Source organism: Budorcas taxicolor, chromosome 17 (assembly GCF_023091745.1).
Source record: "Budorcas taxicolor isolate Tak-1 chromosome 17, Takin1.1, whole genome shotgun sequence".
In the NCBI taxonomy this organism is placed as follows: Eukaryota; Metazoa; Chordata; class Mammalia; order Artiodactyla; family Bovidae; genus Budorcas; species Budorcas taxicolor.
Window position 1 is genome coordinate 58263115 of NC_068926.1, and position 16189 is coordinate 58279303.

Sequence of the window (16189 nt, forward strand, 5' to 3'; positions counted from 1 at the left end):
GTACCCTTGGGTTGAGCAACAGATTGGGGGAACGTGTCCAACAGTCCAAGGTCAGTGCACAAAAGCATCATTTATGCATGACATCATGTAGATAAGCAAGTGAGCCTACAGACTCATGTCTTCAGCTAAGGATGAATGAACCGCTCTGGGTAGGGTACTCTCACCTGCATTCATCTGGTCTGAGTAGTACCAAGAGACCAAGTTCTAGTTTCTTCCTAAGAATGGTAGGTTGAGGACAAGTTGTTTTTCTAGATAATAGGTTCTCTCTTCTTTGGGGACCCACTGCTTCCCCACTCTCAGTCCATAAGATTTGGAGGGATGGACTTCCTTTCCCACCCAACTCTGTTCTGACATCCAGAGCACAACACCCAATACAAGCTTGTTCAGCGCTCTGAGTCCCCAGAGCGAAAATGATTGGTTTGGGAACAAACTAATGAGAATAAGGCTCAAGACTGCTGCTGGAGCTGCGAGAAAGCAGGGGCTCTTTGCTGAGGTTGTGAAGCTGGTAGAACGCAAGCACAGAGCTTCGGGGTGCCCTCTTCCCAACACATGGGATCTGACAGCCTGAAAATCGACGCATCTCAAGGGAAAACAGAACCGAGGGATGGAAAGACGTGGTTCTAATGTCCCTGGAGCCCCTGCATCCAGCTGTACCTGAAGCCCATGCTGTTACATGAACCAAATAGAGGCCTTTTATTCAAGACATAGCTGACTCGGTTTACCAATAAGTGCGACCAAAAGGTACTGCTTGATGACACTTGTCTGGCTGGCTGTCTAACGCTGACCTGAAAGGCACCAGTTGTCACTGCTGCTATTTACATTTTAAATACCCACCATCATCCGGGGTCTGGGAAAAGCCTTCTTGAATCAGCCCATGCACCTGGTGTCATTCAGCCTATAGTGAAAGCTGCAGTGGGCACTGTAGATGCCACACCGAGATCCTTCTGATCCCTTTTACCAGTTCTTGGTGCCGTCCGGTACCTTTGTGTGCTCTGTGGCACCTGACACTTTCAGAGCCTTGGGGCCTCCTCAGTGGAGTGCCTGAGAGTTCCTCCCACCTCCCGCATGAGCCCACGGCTGGGAGCACGGAAACCTCAGGGTGGGACCAACCCTGAGATGCAGCTGATGCTCCAGAGCTCCCCGTGGGACCAAGCTGAGCTGGGACTGCTCTGAAAGTCGCCCTCTTGTTGGGCTCCATCTCCTCCCTCTCCCGTTTCACTCATTCCCTTACTGGTTTCTCCTGGGAGCACTTCCATAATAAATCACATGCAACTCAATGGCATCCACACTGGGGAAAAACTGCCATCAGAGAACCACCCCCTGCACAAAACATCTCTTCAAAATTGTCCAAAAACAGGTCCACCTGGCTTCAAGAGGCAAATGGAGACTCAAAACCCGGATGTAACTTTTATCAACACATCATATTTATTGGCAGACTGCAACTTAAGGGGATGTTAAACACACCAAAGCTGGCTCTGTTTGGCCCAGAGCAAACACACTAAAAGATTCCAGGACTCACTTTACATTTCCTATTTCCAACCCCAAGTCTTGGCAGCTTGGAAGTCTTCCCTTACCTCTCACATGCTCCCCTTAGGAAGATAAAGAACCTATGACATCCAGGTCCAAAGCTTGTTTTTTTTTTCTTTTTCATCTCATATTTATTACACTCAAGATCTTTTACATTAGGAGAGCCATTTCCAAGGACTCTGTGGAACTTCAGCCAGTGAATCATAAAATATTAAGAGCAGGACTCTCCCACCTGACACTCAATTAACCCTGCTTCTAACAAATGAGTTTGCAGAGCCGAGGTGGATAAAAGACAGTGGCATTGTTCTTCCTTTCCAATGGTGACTCTTGGCTGCTTTTACTAAAATCTCCTGTTAGGGAAAACATGCAGCTTGATGTCTGGAATCCTCTGCCTCTGGCCACTGTTTCTCCACCTTGAGCAGAAGTTAAATCTTCCCACCCCAAAAGGAAACCTCCAGAACATGACTTTCTGCCAGAGGGTGGGATAAATAAAATCTAAACTAAATCATCCCACCTGCCCCCCCACCCGAATGTCCCCCTCATGTAACACTCTTTATAGTGTCTGAGACACGGCTCATTGTTTGCAGAATGTTCAGTATTTTTTTTTGGTGGCATGAGTGTAATTGACAAAATGGTTGGGGTATTCATCAGCAATCTACATTGCTGGTTTCCCTGGTTCCCGTAGATAATGCACTCGGCTTTGTCACCCTGGAGATGGCTACGGGGAGGTAAAGGGACTTCCCAAAGCCATGCGGAGTCTGAAATCAGAATTCCAGGCCTGACTCCCAGCAGACTGCTCTGTCTGCTCCATCACACGCTGGCACATTAATAAGTCTTCTTCAATGGCATTTTCTCATGCTTCTTTGATGGCATCTGCAGGCAGGATGATCCTTCTGATAAAAATCAGCTGTAGAAGCTCCTGGTGTGTCCCTTCAGTTCTTCCTCAAAGTGGCAGGGTTGTGGGGGGAGAGGGGGGAGGGGGCAGAGCAGCCAAATCCCCCTGGCCCCACTTCCCCTTCCGACTTGATTATCCAGGCAAGCGGGATTGTTAACATCACGGCCATTGCCATAGTAACAGAGCTTGAAAGATGCCACGCTGTCCTGGAAGGGATGTCTTGCTGGGTACCAGGAAAGAGCCAGGGATGTCAGGCAAAGGAAAGGTCCTGACTTGATAGCACAAAAGGGGTGAATGCCCTGAATCTCTTGGAAATGGGATGGGCATGAGAATCCTGGCGGAGGGTGAGGTGGCAGCAAGGCTCCCACCATTTCTCTCAGGGCTTTCTTGTTAATCTGCTCAGTAGCCACCCAGATTGCTCTCTCTCTAATGCTGTTCGCACTGACCTGTGATGCTGAGGTTGACAGTGAGAGAACAGTGCTGGGAGGGTGGGTAGGCCAGGCAAGATTCCAGTGGCTTCCAAGGGACCACTTGTGCCTTCTCCTCCCAGACTTCAGAGCAGGGAGGGTCTCGTGGGTGGAGAGCTTGTGTTACAGACATTAGGAGCTCTGGTAGAGACATTCCAGGAAACACCGATCGCTGCTGTGCTCTCTGCCAGCATACTGGCTTGTGGAAAAAAAATCCATACCAAGGATCTTGCCTTTTGCTCTGAAGGCTTCCAGAGGAGAAGGCAATGGCCACAGGAGCTGCTGACGAGCCTGAGACTTAAGTGAGGGACAGGACAAAAGGAGAAGAGAAGTAAAGATGGGCGGGGACACCCAGCAACACCTGCATCTGGGCCAGAGCCGGCCTTTCTATTTTTTCACTTTCAGGTCACGTCCCATGGCATGTGGGATCTCAGTGCCCTGAGCAGGGAGCAAACCCAGAGCCCCGCACAGGCGGCACAGAGTCTTAGCCACTGCCTCCGGGGAGGTCTCCAGAACTGGCCTTTCTTGATGTGCCATGTGCTGTGCTCAGTCAGTCGCGTCTGACTCTGAGACCCCGTGGACTGTAGCCCTTCAGGCTCCCCTGTCCATGGGATTTCCCAGGCAAGAATACTGGAGGGCGTTGCCATTTCCTCCTCCAGGGGACCTTCCCAACCCAGGGATCGAACCCATGTCTCCTGCATTGGCAGACGGATTCTTTACCACTGCGCCACTTGGAAGATACCCAATCACAACTGAGCATCCTGGCAGGAATCCAGCTAAACAGCAACTTTAAGGACCAAAATTTTCTGTGAACCCAATCACGACTAGATTTTCAGAGCTGGCATTCACTATTAGCATCCTCAATGCAGTCCAAATGAAACACACTACATACTCGAGTCACCGATGACGTCAGAATCACCTCCTGTGCATTGAAAAAAAAAAAAAATGACGGAGGGGCCCCACGCCTGCAGTGTCTGAGCAGCACATCAGTGTGTGGATAAGAGGCAGGCTCCAAAGCCAGACAGGCCAGGGGTGGAAGCTTGGTCCATCACTGCTCACTGGGTGACCTGGGAATGTTTCCACATGGAGTTCTGAGCTCAGTTTCTTCCTCTGTGAAACAGAGGAGACAACAGTACCTCCACCTTGGGGCGGTTGTGAGCCTTACAGGAGGTCATCTGGGCCGAAACTTCGAGACTGTGCCTGGCTCACTCTGAGGGTTCTGATACACGAAGTTCCTGTAGGCATGAGGTGGGGCCCGGTATTTGCATTTGAAAAGTACTTCACAGTGATTCTCATCTGCAGACCTGGGGCCCTGGCGGGGAGGCAGCATTGAAAGGCCTCTCTCCAGTTTGCAGCATCAGGTGTCAGGTCACCACGGGTTATGATCACCAACAGGTAGAACCTGGTCCATTATCAGTTCTTTGACTTGGAGGGAGGAGGGAGACTGACCTCGGTGGAGACCAAGTGTGAGTGAGCAGGCGTCCCCATGTGGAGGCGAAAGATGTGCACACCGTGAACAGCACAAGAGAGGAAGGTGAGGGCGGGGGCTGGGTGGGGGACGAAGGCTGGATGGAGGACAGTTGGGGCCCGAGGGCTGTTTTCGAGGAAGCTCCCAGAGGTGGCCCAGACACAGCTGACCCTCCGTCATCTCCCTGGTGTGCCTGCAAGCCCCGGGGCCACAGTCTTCAGCCCTAGTACACCTGGAAGTGTGCCGAAGTGGCCCCGTCCTTCCAGCAGCGCAGGGTATCCACGGCAACCGAGCGGCAGAGGGGGCAGGTGCGCTCTCGGTCCAGCCAGAGGCAGAGGCACTCCTCACAGAACACGTGCTGCGGGGACAGCAATCAGAACCGCTGGGGTCGCTTCCCCCAGCATCCACCCCATACCCGCCTCGGTCCTAGGAGCTGAGACCCAGCAGTGAACAAGAAGGATGATTTCTGCCCTGTGTAGTCAGGGCCGCTTCCTGCAGGTGGGGTGATACTTGTGTTGAAGTCTGAAGGATGTTTAGGGGTTAACTGGGGGAAGAGAAGGGGTGGGGCTAGAGCATTCCAGGCTGAAGGGAACAGCTGTGCAAACCTCCTGAGATGGGAAAGTGTTTGAGAATCTCGAGATGATCAAAGTGGCTACAGGGAGTAGGGTAGTGGGGGAGAGGAGGTGAGGAGGCCATGCAGAATCTTGAAGGCCGTGCCCAGATTCTCACCATGGTCTGAAGTGCAGGATCCAGGGGTCAGCAGGCCCAGCAGCTCCACGAGGGCAGTGACGGCTGCTGCTGTAGCCCCACTGCCTAGCCCCAGCCTGCACTCTGACAAATGAATGCCCTCCCATGCAGGTTAGGTGGAAGATTCTAGAGATACCAGGATGATGAAGACCTGGTCCCTGGCTTCCAGGAGCTCATGGTCTCCTTCTCAGAGAATCAGACAAGACAGAATCTAGTGCCAAATTAAGAGATTCAAAGCACATAGGACCCCAGGGGCCAGGCTGGAGGAGCTCATGACCTAGGACTGCCTCCGACATCTAGAGAAACAAAGGTGTGTCTACAGAGGGAGGGGGCAGAGGGGTCCTTCCAGGCTGGGATGTGTAGCATCAGGTCAGTTTGTGGTTGGTGGGGGATCGCAGGCGGGGCTGGATGGTTAACCTTTCCCTGGCCATGTCTCCTGGAATGTGGACTTGGGAGAGATATCCTGGAGTGGGGGTGTGCCAGCCTGCCCTCAGGAGGCGCTCCATCCATCTTATCTGTCCCATCCGCCCATCCATCCATCCCTCTCTCCAACCATCCCATTCCTTCCATCCAGCCAATGTTTACTGAGTCAGTACTGTAGTGACACTACTAAGACAGACATGGCCACCACTCCCAAGCGGCTTACAATCTGGCCAAGAGGAGACACACCCTACCCAACCAGTTGCCCAATTAGCCATCTAGCTGACAACTGGGATAAGTGCTCTTAAGGAAAAACAGGATCTGGAGCCTGCGTAGCTAGGGGTGCTAACTAGTCTGGGGAAACAGAATCAGGGAAGCCTTTAGTGAGGATGTAACACGTGACTCATTCATCCATTTGCTCATTCATTTGGTGCATTTAGGAATTACTGAGGCCCTTTTCCCAGGAAGGCATCTTTGTCCTTGTCCTTCTAAGCCCAGCTCACAGGAGCAGAGCAAGACTGAGGCGTGTACTGGGCCCGGCCAGGTACGTGGGCTTCAACCAGCACTGGGTGTGGCCACTGCTCCTAGCTCTGGGATGGCGGTGTCTTGTCCAACCCCTCCCACCAATTCTAATCCAGTGATGGGGACACACAGCGGTACCAGGAGAAGAATGGGAGACAGACACACAGACTAAGGCTTGGAGAGACTGCCATCAAGGAAGAAGAAAAACTTTCACCTTGACATCATGCTCAAATACTCACTGCTACCGAGAAGGAAATACAGATGGCTCTGAAGCATATGAGAAGATGCTCATCTGCTCTCATAATTAGACAAATGCAAATGAAAACTGCACCAAGATAGCGTTTGTCACCTGTCAGATTGGCGAGGCTCAGGAAAGGCTTGATAATGTGGTGTGCTGGTGAGGAGGGCGAAGCAAGAGGGCACGTCACACTCCTCACTGGGAGTGCGAACAGATACACTCCTTTACGGAAGGCGACTTAGCAGTGTCTGTCAGACTGCATACCCTCTGACCCAGTAATTCCACTACTAGGAATGTATCCTACCAAGAGCTTGCACATGTGTGAAATGGAATACGTGCCAATGAGAGCGAATGTTTATGGAACCCTGACCATGTGCCAGGTGTAGTTCAAGATGCGTCACCTGAATTAACTCATTTAATCAACACAATGAGTCCAGGTAGGTGCTACAGATCTCCCTATCCCTCCCTGATCGCTCCTGACAACCGCATTTGTGGTAACTAAAGATTATGAACCACCAAAGGCCCATCAACGAGAGGATGGTTGGACAAAGACGGGCAATCCACAAAATGGGATGTTGTGCAGATAAGGAGCAATCTCTTCAGGCAGAGGTTCAAATCAAAAAGAAATGATGCAGAATGCAGCTTGGACAGAATGGGTCACAGTTAGGTCTTTTTGGGAATGATATGTTCACGGTGTGTGTTGTGTATTTAAACTTTTCAGAGCATCTCTGGAAAGATATAAAGGGAACTGGCAACAGTGGTTGCCTGTGTGGGTATTTAGGGGCCTAGGGAGCTAGGGACAAGTGAAGGAGCCCTGTCATCACTTCCCTTTTTGTATCTTTAGAATGTCCTTTTAACAAACTTTTTATTTTGAAATAATCTTGTACTGTGCTGTGCTTAGTTGCTCAGTCGTGTCCAACTCTTTGTGACCCCATGGACTGCAGCACAGCAGGTGCCTCTGTTTGGGGATTCTCTAGGCATGAATAATGGAGTGGGTTGCCATGCCTTCCTCCAGGGGATCTGCCCAACCCAGGGATCAAACCCACGTCTCCTGCATTGCAGGTGGATTCTTCACTGAGCCACCAGGGACACCCAAGAATACTGGAGTGGGTGGCCTATCTGCTCTCCAGGGGGTCTTCCCAACCCAGGGATTGAACCCAGGTCTTCCGTATTGTGGGCAGATTCTTCACCAGCTGAGCCACAAGGCAAGCCCAAGAATACTGGAGTGGGTGGCCTATCCACTCTCCAGGGGGTCTTTCTGATGCAGGAACCAAACCAGGGTCTCCTGCATTGCAGGTGGTAGCTGACCTACAGGGAAGTCTGCAAAGGTACTATGGGAAGTTCCTGGATACCCCTCCCCCAGTTCCAGTCTCCCCCAGTACCATCCTCTTGCATCACCATGGTGGATCTGTCAAAGCCAAGAAAGAAACCCACACAGAGGCATGGCGATGGACTAAACTCTAGCCTCGCTTCAGATTTTATGGCACTAGTTTTTTTTTTCCTGTCCTCTCTCTGTATCAGGTCCCACACTGTATTTAATCATCATGACTTCTTCATCTCCTTTTTGAATGTTTGAGTCACACGAATTTATTCTCAATTAAAAAAATAAATACAATTAAAAATTAAAAATGAACCTCTTAAACATCCCCAAACAGCAAAAACAAAAAAATTTTGTTGGTGCCATAAACGGCCCCCATCTCTTGTACTCCTACCCCTGGGTGGCGGGGGCAAGAGGATAGGGGGAGAGCCGTGTGCTCTCCCATTCATTCCAGTCTGCAGGCTATGCCTCCCCTAAAGCCTTCTCAACCTCCAACTCATCGCATTCTGGCCCGGTCCCCTGGGACGCTGCATGAATCTCTCTTACACAGCACTTATCACTGCCTGCCTTGTTTCATAGTTATTTATGTATGTGTCTGTTTCCCTAGGGTGACTGTGCTTCTAGAGAAGGGGACAGGGCCTGTGTGCCCCTTGCCTCCCCTCCCCGGTATCTGATAGGATGCTTTGACTCATACATATTTGCTGAATTGACATCTTAGTCTGCCCCCATGTCAGGAAGGGGAGTGGGAGAGGGAAGGGTTGGGGGGAGAGGAGAAGGGATAAGTTTAGGCAGCTAAAAGTAACTGACCAGTACTATGAGTTGGTGACCCACAACCAATAACGAAAACAAGTGGTAGTAAGAATTATAATGATACTAATAACTGTAATAGTATAAAGTTTTAGAGCTGAATATTTCAAATTTAGCTCTTCCCAGGGATGATTTCATTTGATCATAAGAATAGCTCTTATGATTAAATAAAGTAGGCACTATCATGATACATGTTTTATAAATGAAAACAACCAAGGTTGGAGAGATGGACTGAGCCACTTGGGGTCCACACACCTGCTGAGATTCATGTGCAGAACATTCTGACACTACCATACCAAAATATGCATTTTCTACATTTTACTGGTGAAACCAAGGCTGGGAGTGGTGAAGTAACCTGCCCCAGGGCAGCCAGCTGGGAAAAGGCAGAACAGAGTTTTATACTTGGGTCTGACAGACTCCAGGCTTCACCACACTTTTCCCAGAAACCCAGCCCAGAGCCCTGAGGTTTGGCCAGAGGACAGGCACCTGGGACTCCTGCATGGGGCAGGGCCCTGTGGCCCGTGGCGCCCATCTCCAGTGGTCCCGCCTGGCCCTGCTCACCTGGCACATGAGGACCAGAGGCTCTCGGAACTCAGCCTGGCAGATGGCACAGATGTCACCAGCTTCTGTGCACTGCTGCCCCGTGGCCCGGACTCCGTAATTCTGCTCGACAGAAGGGAGGGAGAAAGACACAAACACAGCTGTGGCCCCTTGCTGGAGAGGTACCCTCAGAAGCAGTGTGGTCTGTTCCCAGCTCCCGGTTCCTATGAGCTCGGTGAGGCCCATCAGAAGCCAACTCACCTGAGAGGTGCAGAGAAGCTTCAGGGCCTTCCTGACTCCACCCACGCGGCCACAGATGTCGAAGGACTGAAAGGAGAGTGAGTGGATGGCTACAAACTATCCAAGGATGGTTGAGGATCTTTCTCACCATGGGTCTCATCTTTGACTCTGAACATCTGCAGGGTACATCCTCCCATTTGAAACTCCCCACCAGTTTTACTTGGCTTTTGTCTTATTACCCGTCAGCAGTCTCCTCTGCCAGTGGGGCCAGAATGGCGAATATATGGCATGCCTACTGCCTCTTCCCCCACCATAAGCCCAGGGCAGGCACTGCTAATCGATCACTCTTCTTCTGAGCCAGGCTGTGATCATCCTTCTCCATCTCCTGTCAGCCACAGCCAGCAGATCAGAATCAGCAGCCAAGACAAGCCCCAGTGGTTGACTCGACATGGACTGCCTGGCTAGTACTGCTTTAAGGAAAGGGAACACATGATTCTTCCAGGATTCTCTAAAGCCAGAAATAAATACGGAAAAAGAAAGAGGAGGCTGTGTTTATTGTCGGGGAGTGGGGAATCTGACTTTGCACCAATGATGAAAAGAGGAGTGCTCTATACTGATTTGCAGAGTTGAGGGTGTGCAATTTAAGAGGAACGGAAAACAAATTCCATGGCCGTGCTGTTGGTGGGTTGAGATCTCCAGACTCTGGAGGCAGCCTGCCTGGGTTTGATGCTCGTTCTGTGATCTCCAGCTGAGTGATGCTGGACAAGGTACTTCTCTCTGAACCTCAGCACACTTCCCATAATATTGACATGATAATGGAATGTATCTGGAAGGGTTGTTGTGAAGAAGACAACGAGAAAGGATGGCATATAGTGAGCTTTATGGGCAAGAAATTAGGATGGCTGTACCCATTAATGCAGGAAAGTACTGACATATGGTATAATGTGGAGGAACCTCAGAAATGACCCTAAGTGAAAGAAATCAGACACTAAAGATCACAGAGTGTATGACTGCATTTACACGAAAATGCCCAGAAAAGGTAAATCCAGAGAGTCTTCAGAAAGAAGACCTGTGGTGGCCAGTGGCTGATAGAAGAATGAAGAGTGATGCTTCATAAGTTGCTGCTGTTGTTGTTTAGTTGCTAAGTTATGTTCAGCTCTTTGCGACTTCATGGACTGTGATCCACCAGGTTCTTCTGTCCAAGGGATTTCCCAGACAAGAATACCGGAGAAGATTGCCATTTCCTTCTCCAGGGGACCTTCCTGACCCAGGGATCGAACCTGCGTCTCCTGCACTGGCAGGAAGGTTCTTTACTACTGAGCCACCTTTCTCTGCGGACATTTCTTTGTTAAATGTTCTGGAACTAGACAGTGGCGGTAGTGACACAACATTGAGAGTCTTCTAAATGCCACTGAACTGTTCACTATAAAATGGTAAAATAATTTTGTATTGTGTGAATTTTGGTTTTCAGTTAAACAGAAAGAGATGAGGGTGTTTATCCAGGTTCCTCACTTGCCCCCCCAACCACCTGCCAGGTTCAGCTGGTGAATGGGTTGTCCTTGGGCCAGCCCTCTAGCCCCCAGGGCACCTCACCTTGCAGAGGCTGTAGAGGACGATCAGGACCCCTCCCAGGAAGTAGCTGTTGGAGGAATCATCACCCATGATGTATTTATACCACAGCTGGATGGGAACGAGGGATCGGAACAGCTGGCTCAGCTCCTCGATGACCAGATAGAACTTTCCCTGCAACCACACAGAAAGCATCAATTATTATCAGGAGTAAAGACCCAAAGGACCCAGCTGAGGGGCCCTCCAGCCCAGGGAGTAATGACATTCCAGGTCACAGCCAGCCCATTAATCAGCTCTGGAAAGCACTCAGGCCTGCTCCTAATGGGCCTGCGATGTGGCCGGGGAGACAAGGCCCCTTGCCCGCTGCCCTCGCCCGCTGCCCACCAGCCCAGGAGATCAACGCTCTGAGGACCGCCTTTCAGGGAGGCAGAAACTGGACACCTTTAGTAGAAGGTTGGAGTGGGGGTCACTCCCTGGTGCCTGCTGTGGCTTTGAGGGCTCCAAGCCGATCATGGGGCAACAGTAACTGGCCCTTCACACAGATCAGGCTCATCTCTAGGGGGCTGGCCCCAGCTTTGCGGGCAACTGCCCTCAGTGGCAGGGGCAGGGTGGACCACGGGATGCAGAGAAGGATAGGCAGAGAAGAGGAGGGGAGAAGATGGCCCAGCCCCGCTGCCTACTGTCTCCAAGGAGGCAGGATCGTATGTGGGGAAAGAACGTGGACTCAGGGGTCTCAGGCTTGGGGGACTCAGAACCTCAACTTGCTACATATCCACGAGCCTCACTGTCATCATATACAGAATGGGAATTGCAACTGCTACCTTCTGGGTGGCTCTGAAGATTAAAGGAAATAAACAGGAAAAGCATCTAGGATTCTCCTTCTCTTCCTCTCTCGGCTTTTATTCAAGTCCCTCAGCTTTCTGGGGCCTGAGCTATAAAATGGACATGAAAATAACCTACCCTGCCGTGTTCAATGAAGTTAAACAGACACCTCTTTAGGACCCAGCATTCCACTCCCAGGTGTGCACCCAAGAGAAAGGAAAATATATGTCCATTCACGGGTAAATGTTCATAGCAGCTTTACTCATAATATCCCCAAACTGGAAACAGCCCAAACGTCCATCCATGGAAGAATGGATAAACAAATTGTGGTATATATATACAACAGGGTATCACTCAGCAACAAAAAAGGAACAAATATTTGTGATACACAACAGCCTGGATGAGTCTCACACATTCTAGCCAATCAAAGGAAACAGACACAAAAGAGTACATATTGTGTCACTGTGATTTACATGAAGATCTACAATAGGCCATGGCAAACTGCAGTGATGGAAACAAGATCAGTGGTTACCTGGGGCGAGATAGGGGAGGACGGACTGTAAGGGGGCATCAGGGAATTTGGGGGAAAGAAATTTCAGATTGTCTATATAGAATTTTATATTGTATAGTGATGGGGTGCTGGTTGTTCATGTGCATACATTTGCTAAAACTCACTGAAATGTGTGCTTCAAATCTATGTGTTTTGTTGTATAGATATGTTCTACACCTCAATAAAGTCGACTGAAAGAAACAAACAGAAACAAACAGCCCTGCCCCAGGCATGCACAGCCTTAAAAATATGAATAGGGACTTCCCTGGTGGTCCAGTGGTTAAGATCCTGCATTCCCAATGCAGGGGGCCCTGGTCTGATACCTGGTCAGGGAACTATTAGTAATCCCACATGTCGCAACTAAGAGTTCTCAACTAAAGATTCCTCATGCCACAATGAAGACCAAAGATCCCAACGAAGACCCCATGCAGCCAAATAAATAAATACATAAATAAATGTTTTTTAAAAAGTGAATAATTTTTGTTCCAGCAATTCTACTTCTAGGAATTTATCCTAATAAATCAGGGATTTGGGTTAATAGATATGTCAGTAGGAATGGCCAATGCAGCATTCATTGTAACAGAACAACAACAACAAAAAAAAACAGGTGACAAAGTAAATGTGTACGAAGAGGGTCTGGTTATGATAGAGATCAATAATGCAAAGCCATACAGCCAGCCAAATACCATCCTGAAAATGAGTGACTTTGCAGTGAAGAAATCCAGCACATATTGCCTTAACCAAGGTTAATTAAGGTTAACACCCCCAGTAATAATACATCACTGAAGCCTAAAGCCCTGATACGATGCACTGAGAAGAACACAGCATCACTCTTGTGTATTCTGGTCAAAAACTTACAACCTTGATTGAATCGTGAGAAAACAAGAGACAAACCCAAACTGAGGAACATTCTACAAAGTAACTATCCAGCGTTCTTCAAAGGCATGACATTCAGGAAAGACCAAGAAAAGACCAAGGAGTTGTTAGATTGGAGAAGAAGGTAAGTGAAAGTTGCTCAGTCATGTACGACTCTTTGCGATCGCATGGACCGTAGCCTGCCAGGCTCCTCTGTCCATGGAATTCTTCAAGAGTGAGTAGCCATTTCCTTCTCCAGGGGATCTTACTGACTTGGACTGAATCTGGGCCTCCTGCACTGCAGGCAGATTCTTTACCATCTAAGCCAAGACTAGGGAGACATGACTAATGCAATGTGGAATCTTAGATTTGGTCCTTAGATCAGGAAAAAGACATCTGTGGGACAATGAGCAAAATGTGACAAGGTCTGCAGTTTAGCTACTAGTAAGGGAATTGATCTTAATTTCTTGGCTTTGCTAACTGAACTATGATTATATTAAATGTAACATTAGGGGAAGCTAGGCGACGGGTACATGGGAACTCTGCACTATTTTTGCAACTTTGCTCTGAGTTGAAAATTATTCCAAAATAAAAAATTTAAAAAGAAATAATCCTGGCAAAAGATATCAATTGATTCAGGGAAATGCTCATATTATAGTTCCAAGTGGAAAAGCCACAGAATGCAGAAACTCCTCATTTTCGTTGTGGTTTTCTGTCGTTTCCAATTTTTTCGTTACTGAACATATGATGAGTTTAAATTAGAGGGAGAAAAAGGTTATGAAAACATGTTGTGTATCCACAAATGGATGATGTAAAAGGCTATGGATAGAGACTTTATATCCATGTTGCTATATTCTGTCTTGATGGCCTGGGTACAGGTCACTCGCAAGGGGACCCCTTGAAGAGGATGTACCCACATCTGCTAAGGACCAAGGACGGGCATCCAGTCATCCGTTCACTCCCGTGTCTGACCTTGCAGAATCAGAACCTCACTCCAGACCTGCTGAGGCCCAGAACCATCTGTGATTTAACAAGCTTCCCAGGTGACGGGTGTGCACGTTTAAGTTTGAGAAGCTCTCTTTCAGTGGATAAGTGGAAGAAGGATCATGCAGTAACGTGGGCACTATGAGGGAAGAAAGGTGTTGCAGAAGCCCAGAGGTGACAGAAAAGGTGGTCAGTCTTTGGCTATCTTGCTGGGAAGCCTCCTGTTCTGTCCACCTGGCCCCATGATGGGTGAGGATATGACCACCTTATGAAAGGTCCTATGTCCCTGTGTCTCTGGGAACCCCTGCCTGCTCATCTGGCTGGCTCTGGGGGACAGACCCTCCTGTTCCCTCTCAGGCTGATCTTGTACCACCAGTCCGGCTTGGTGGGTAGGAGTGCAGCCTCAGGAACCACACAGCCTGGACTCAGATCCTATTGCCAGCTACCTTGCTATTTCTGTTCCCTTGTCATTGTCTTTGGATCCCCCCAGTTCTCAGGCCCCACTGGCTGAGAGCTGGTCCCCTGGCCCAGACCCCACATTGGCCTAGTGAGTGAATCCAGAACAAAGGTCAGCGACTTTTTTCTTCTGCCACGGGCCAGATAGTGACTACTTTGGCTTTGAGGTCACACAGCCTCTGTCACCACTCTACCCCTCAGCTATTGACAACAGACAAACAAATAGGCAAGGCTGTAAAATTTTAGCTATCAAAACAGGTGTCGGAGCATATTTGAATGCAGTTTGTGGTTTACTGACCCCTGATCTACACATAAGAAGCTAGATAAATCAAGTCTGGGGGCTCCCAACATATCCCCAGAATTTCAGGGCAGACTCAGGGAACAGCTTTTGGGCCCCTCTTTCAGGTGCTTTGCTATGAAGACCATGCTCCTTCTCTGCAGATGGATGTTTGGTCCCATACTCTTTGCCGAGCTAACACTTGAATATCTTCTGTGTCTCAGCTAGCTGTCACCTACTATGAAGACTCTTCCCCAACTACTTAATTAGATGCTCCTGTTACACCCTTTAAATCACTCTTTTAGATCACCTCTCACATTTAAAAAATTATCTCTCTCTTCGTCTGGATTGTAAGCCCCATCAGCATGAAGATAATTTGGCTCCTGATCATATCACCAGCATGCAGCACAAAGTAGGTGCTTACTTAAGAGCTAGACACTTTGGAAGCACAAGATTTCCACCTTTATTACTCAGGTCAATGTCTAGAGTTTGCTGATGGAGAAACAGAATTGGAACATGGAAGAGAGTACTTTTCTTTATAAGCAAGCCCTGATGTCACAGAAAATAAAATAAAGGGAGAGAGAGAGCTAAAGGTAGCAATTAGCTGCTGGCAGAGTGGGGGGAGGCACTTGGAAAAGGAGATAGAACCACCGGGGAGAACTGGGCATATCCCAGTGAAACCATCTCTCTCTAATTAAGCAGTTTTATAATTCCAGGTTGCTTAAGCGTGTTATTTCTGACGACCACCAAATGGAATGTGTGGTTTCTCCAGGGTGTCAGAGAACAAGGAAAGCGATCAGATTATGAGCCGTCTGGCCTCCCTGTCACCCGTGAAGGGGGAACAGTAGCAATTGCTGCAGAACTTGGGCATGGAGAGTTTGCTGCTGGGATTCTGATAAAGGGGGGCGGTTACAGTCGAGATGGAGAAGGCGGTTCTGACTTTTTTACTGCTTGGAGGGGGGAGGGAAGGACCACAAGTGAACTGGGAAGCTAGGAAACAAGAGAGAGCTGACTCTGGAAGGGAGTGGGAAGTGAAGGCAAGTGGGATGCCGAGAAGCCAAAGAAAGGAACACACCTAGGAAAGGTGATGTGAAGGATTACAGGGATGAAGAGGAAGGGGATAGAGACATAAGCAGAGAGTTGTTAGCAGTATAAATGTACAAAGACATAAAGAATAGACAGACACGGAAAGAAGATTTTTTTCTGCATCAAAAGTAATGAATTTTTAATTAATTCAAAATTAATTAATTAATATTTATGAGACTTTACCTGTTTATGAATTTCTTTCATACACATTTTTCTCATCTATAGAAGTAGGACAGCACAGTGGTTAAGGACACGCAGTTTGGGGCTCCAAGGTCAAATATGCTGCCTACTAAATTGGTTGACTTAGGGCAATAATTAAACTTCTCTGAGCCTCAGTTTACTCATCTGTAAGTGGGCTTGAAAACAAACACACATAGTGGAAAACAACCAAAATGAGCAAA

At 48.7% G+C, this 16189-nt stretch overlaps 1 protein-coding gene across 1 annotated transcript in view; it reads right to left on the minus strand.

Moving 5' to 3' along the window:
- Window positions 1-4580: 4580 nt before the first annotated feature.
- The window catches only part of RNFT2 (ring finger protein, transmembrane 2), a 56921-nt gene continuing 45312 nt past the window's right edge, over window positions 4581-16189 (minus strand). The window contains exons 7-10 of the mRNA XM_052654908.1: window positions 10783-10932; window positions 9211-9276; window positions 8971-9072; window positions 4581-4715 (exon numbers count right to left, since the gene is read on the minus strand). Coding sequence (XP_052510868.1) covers window positions 4581-4715; window positions 8971-9072; window positions 9211-9276; window positions 10783-10932 — 453 coding nt within the window. The remainder of the gene's footprint in view (window positions 4716-8970; window positions 9073-9210; window positions 9277-10782; window positions 10933-16189) is intronic.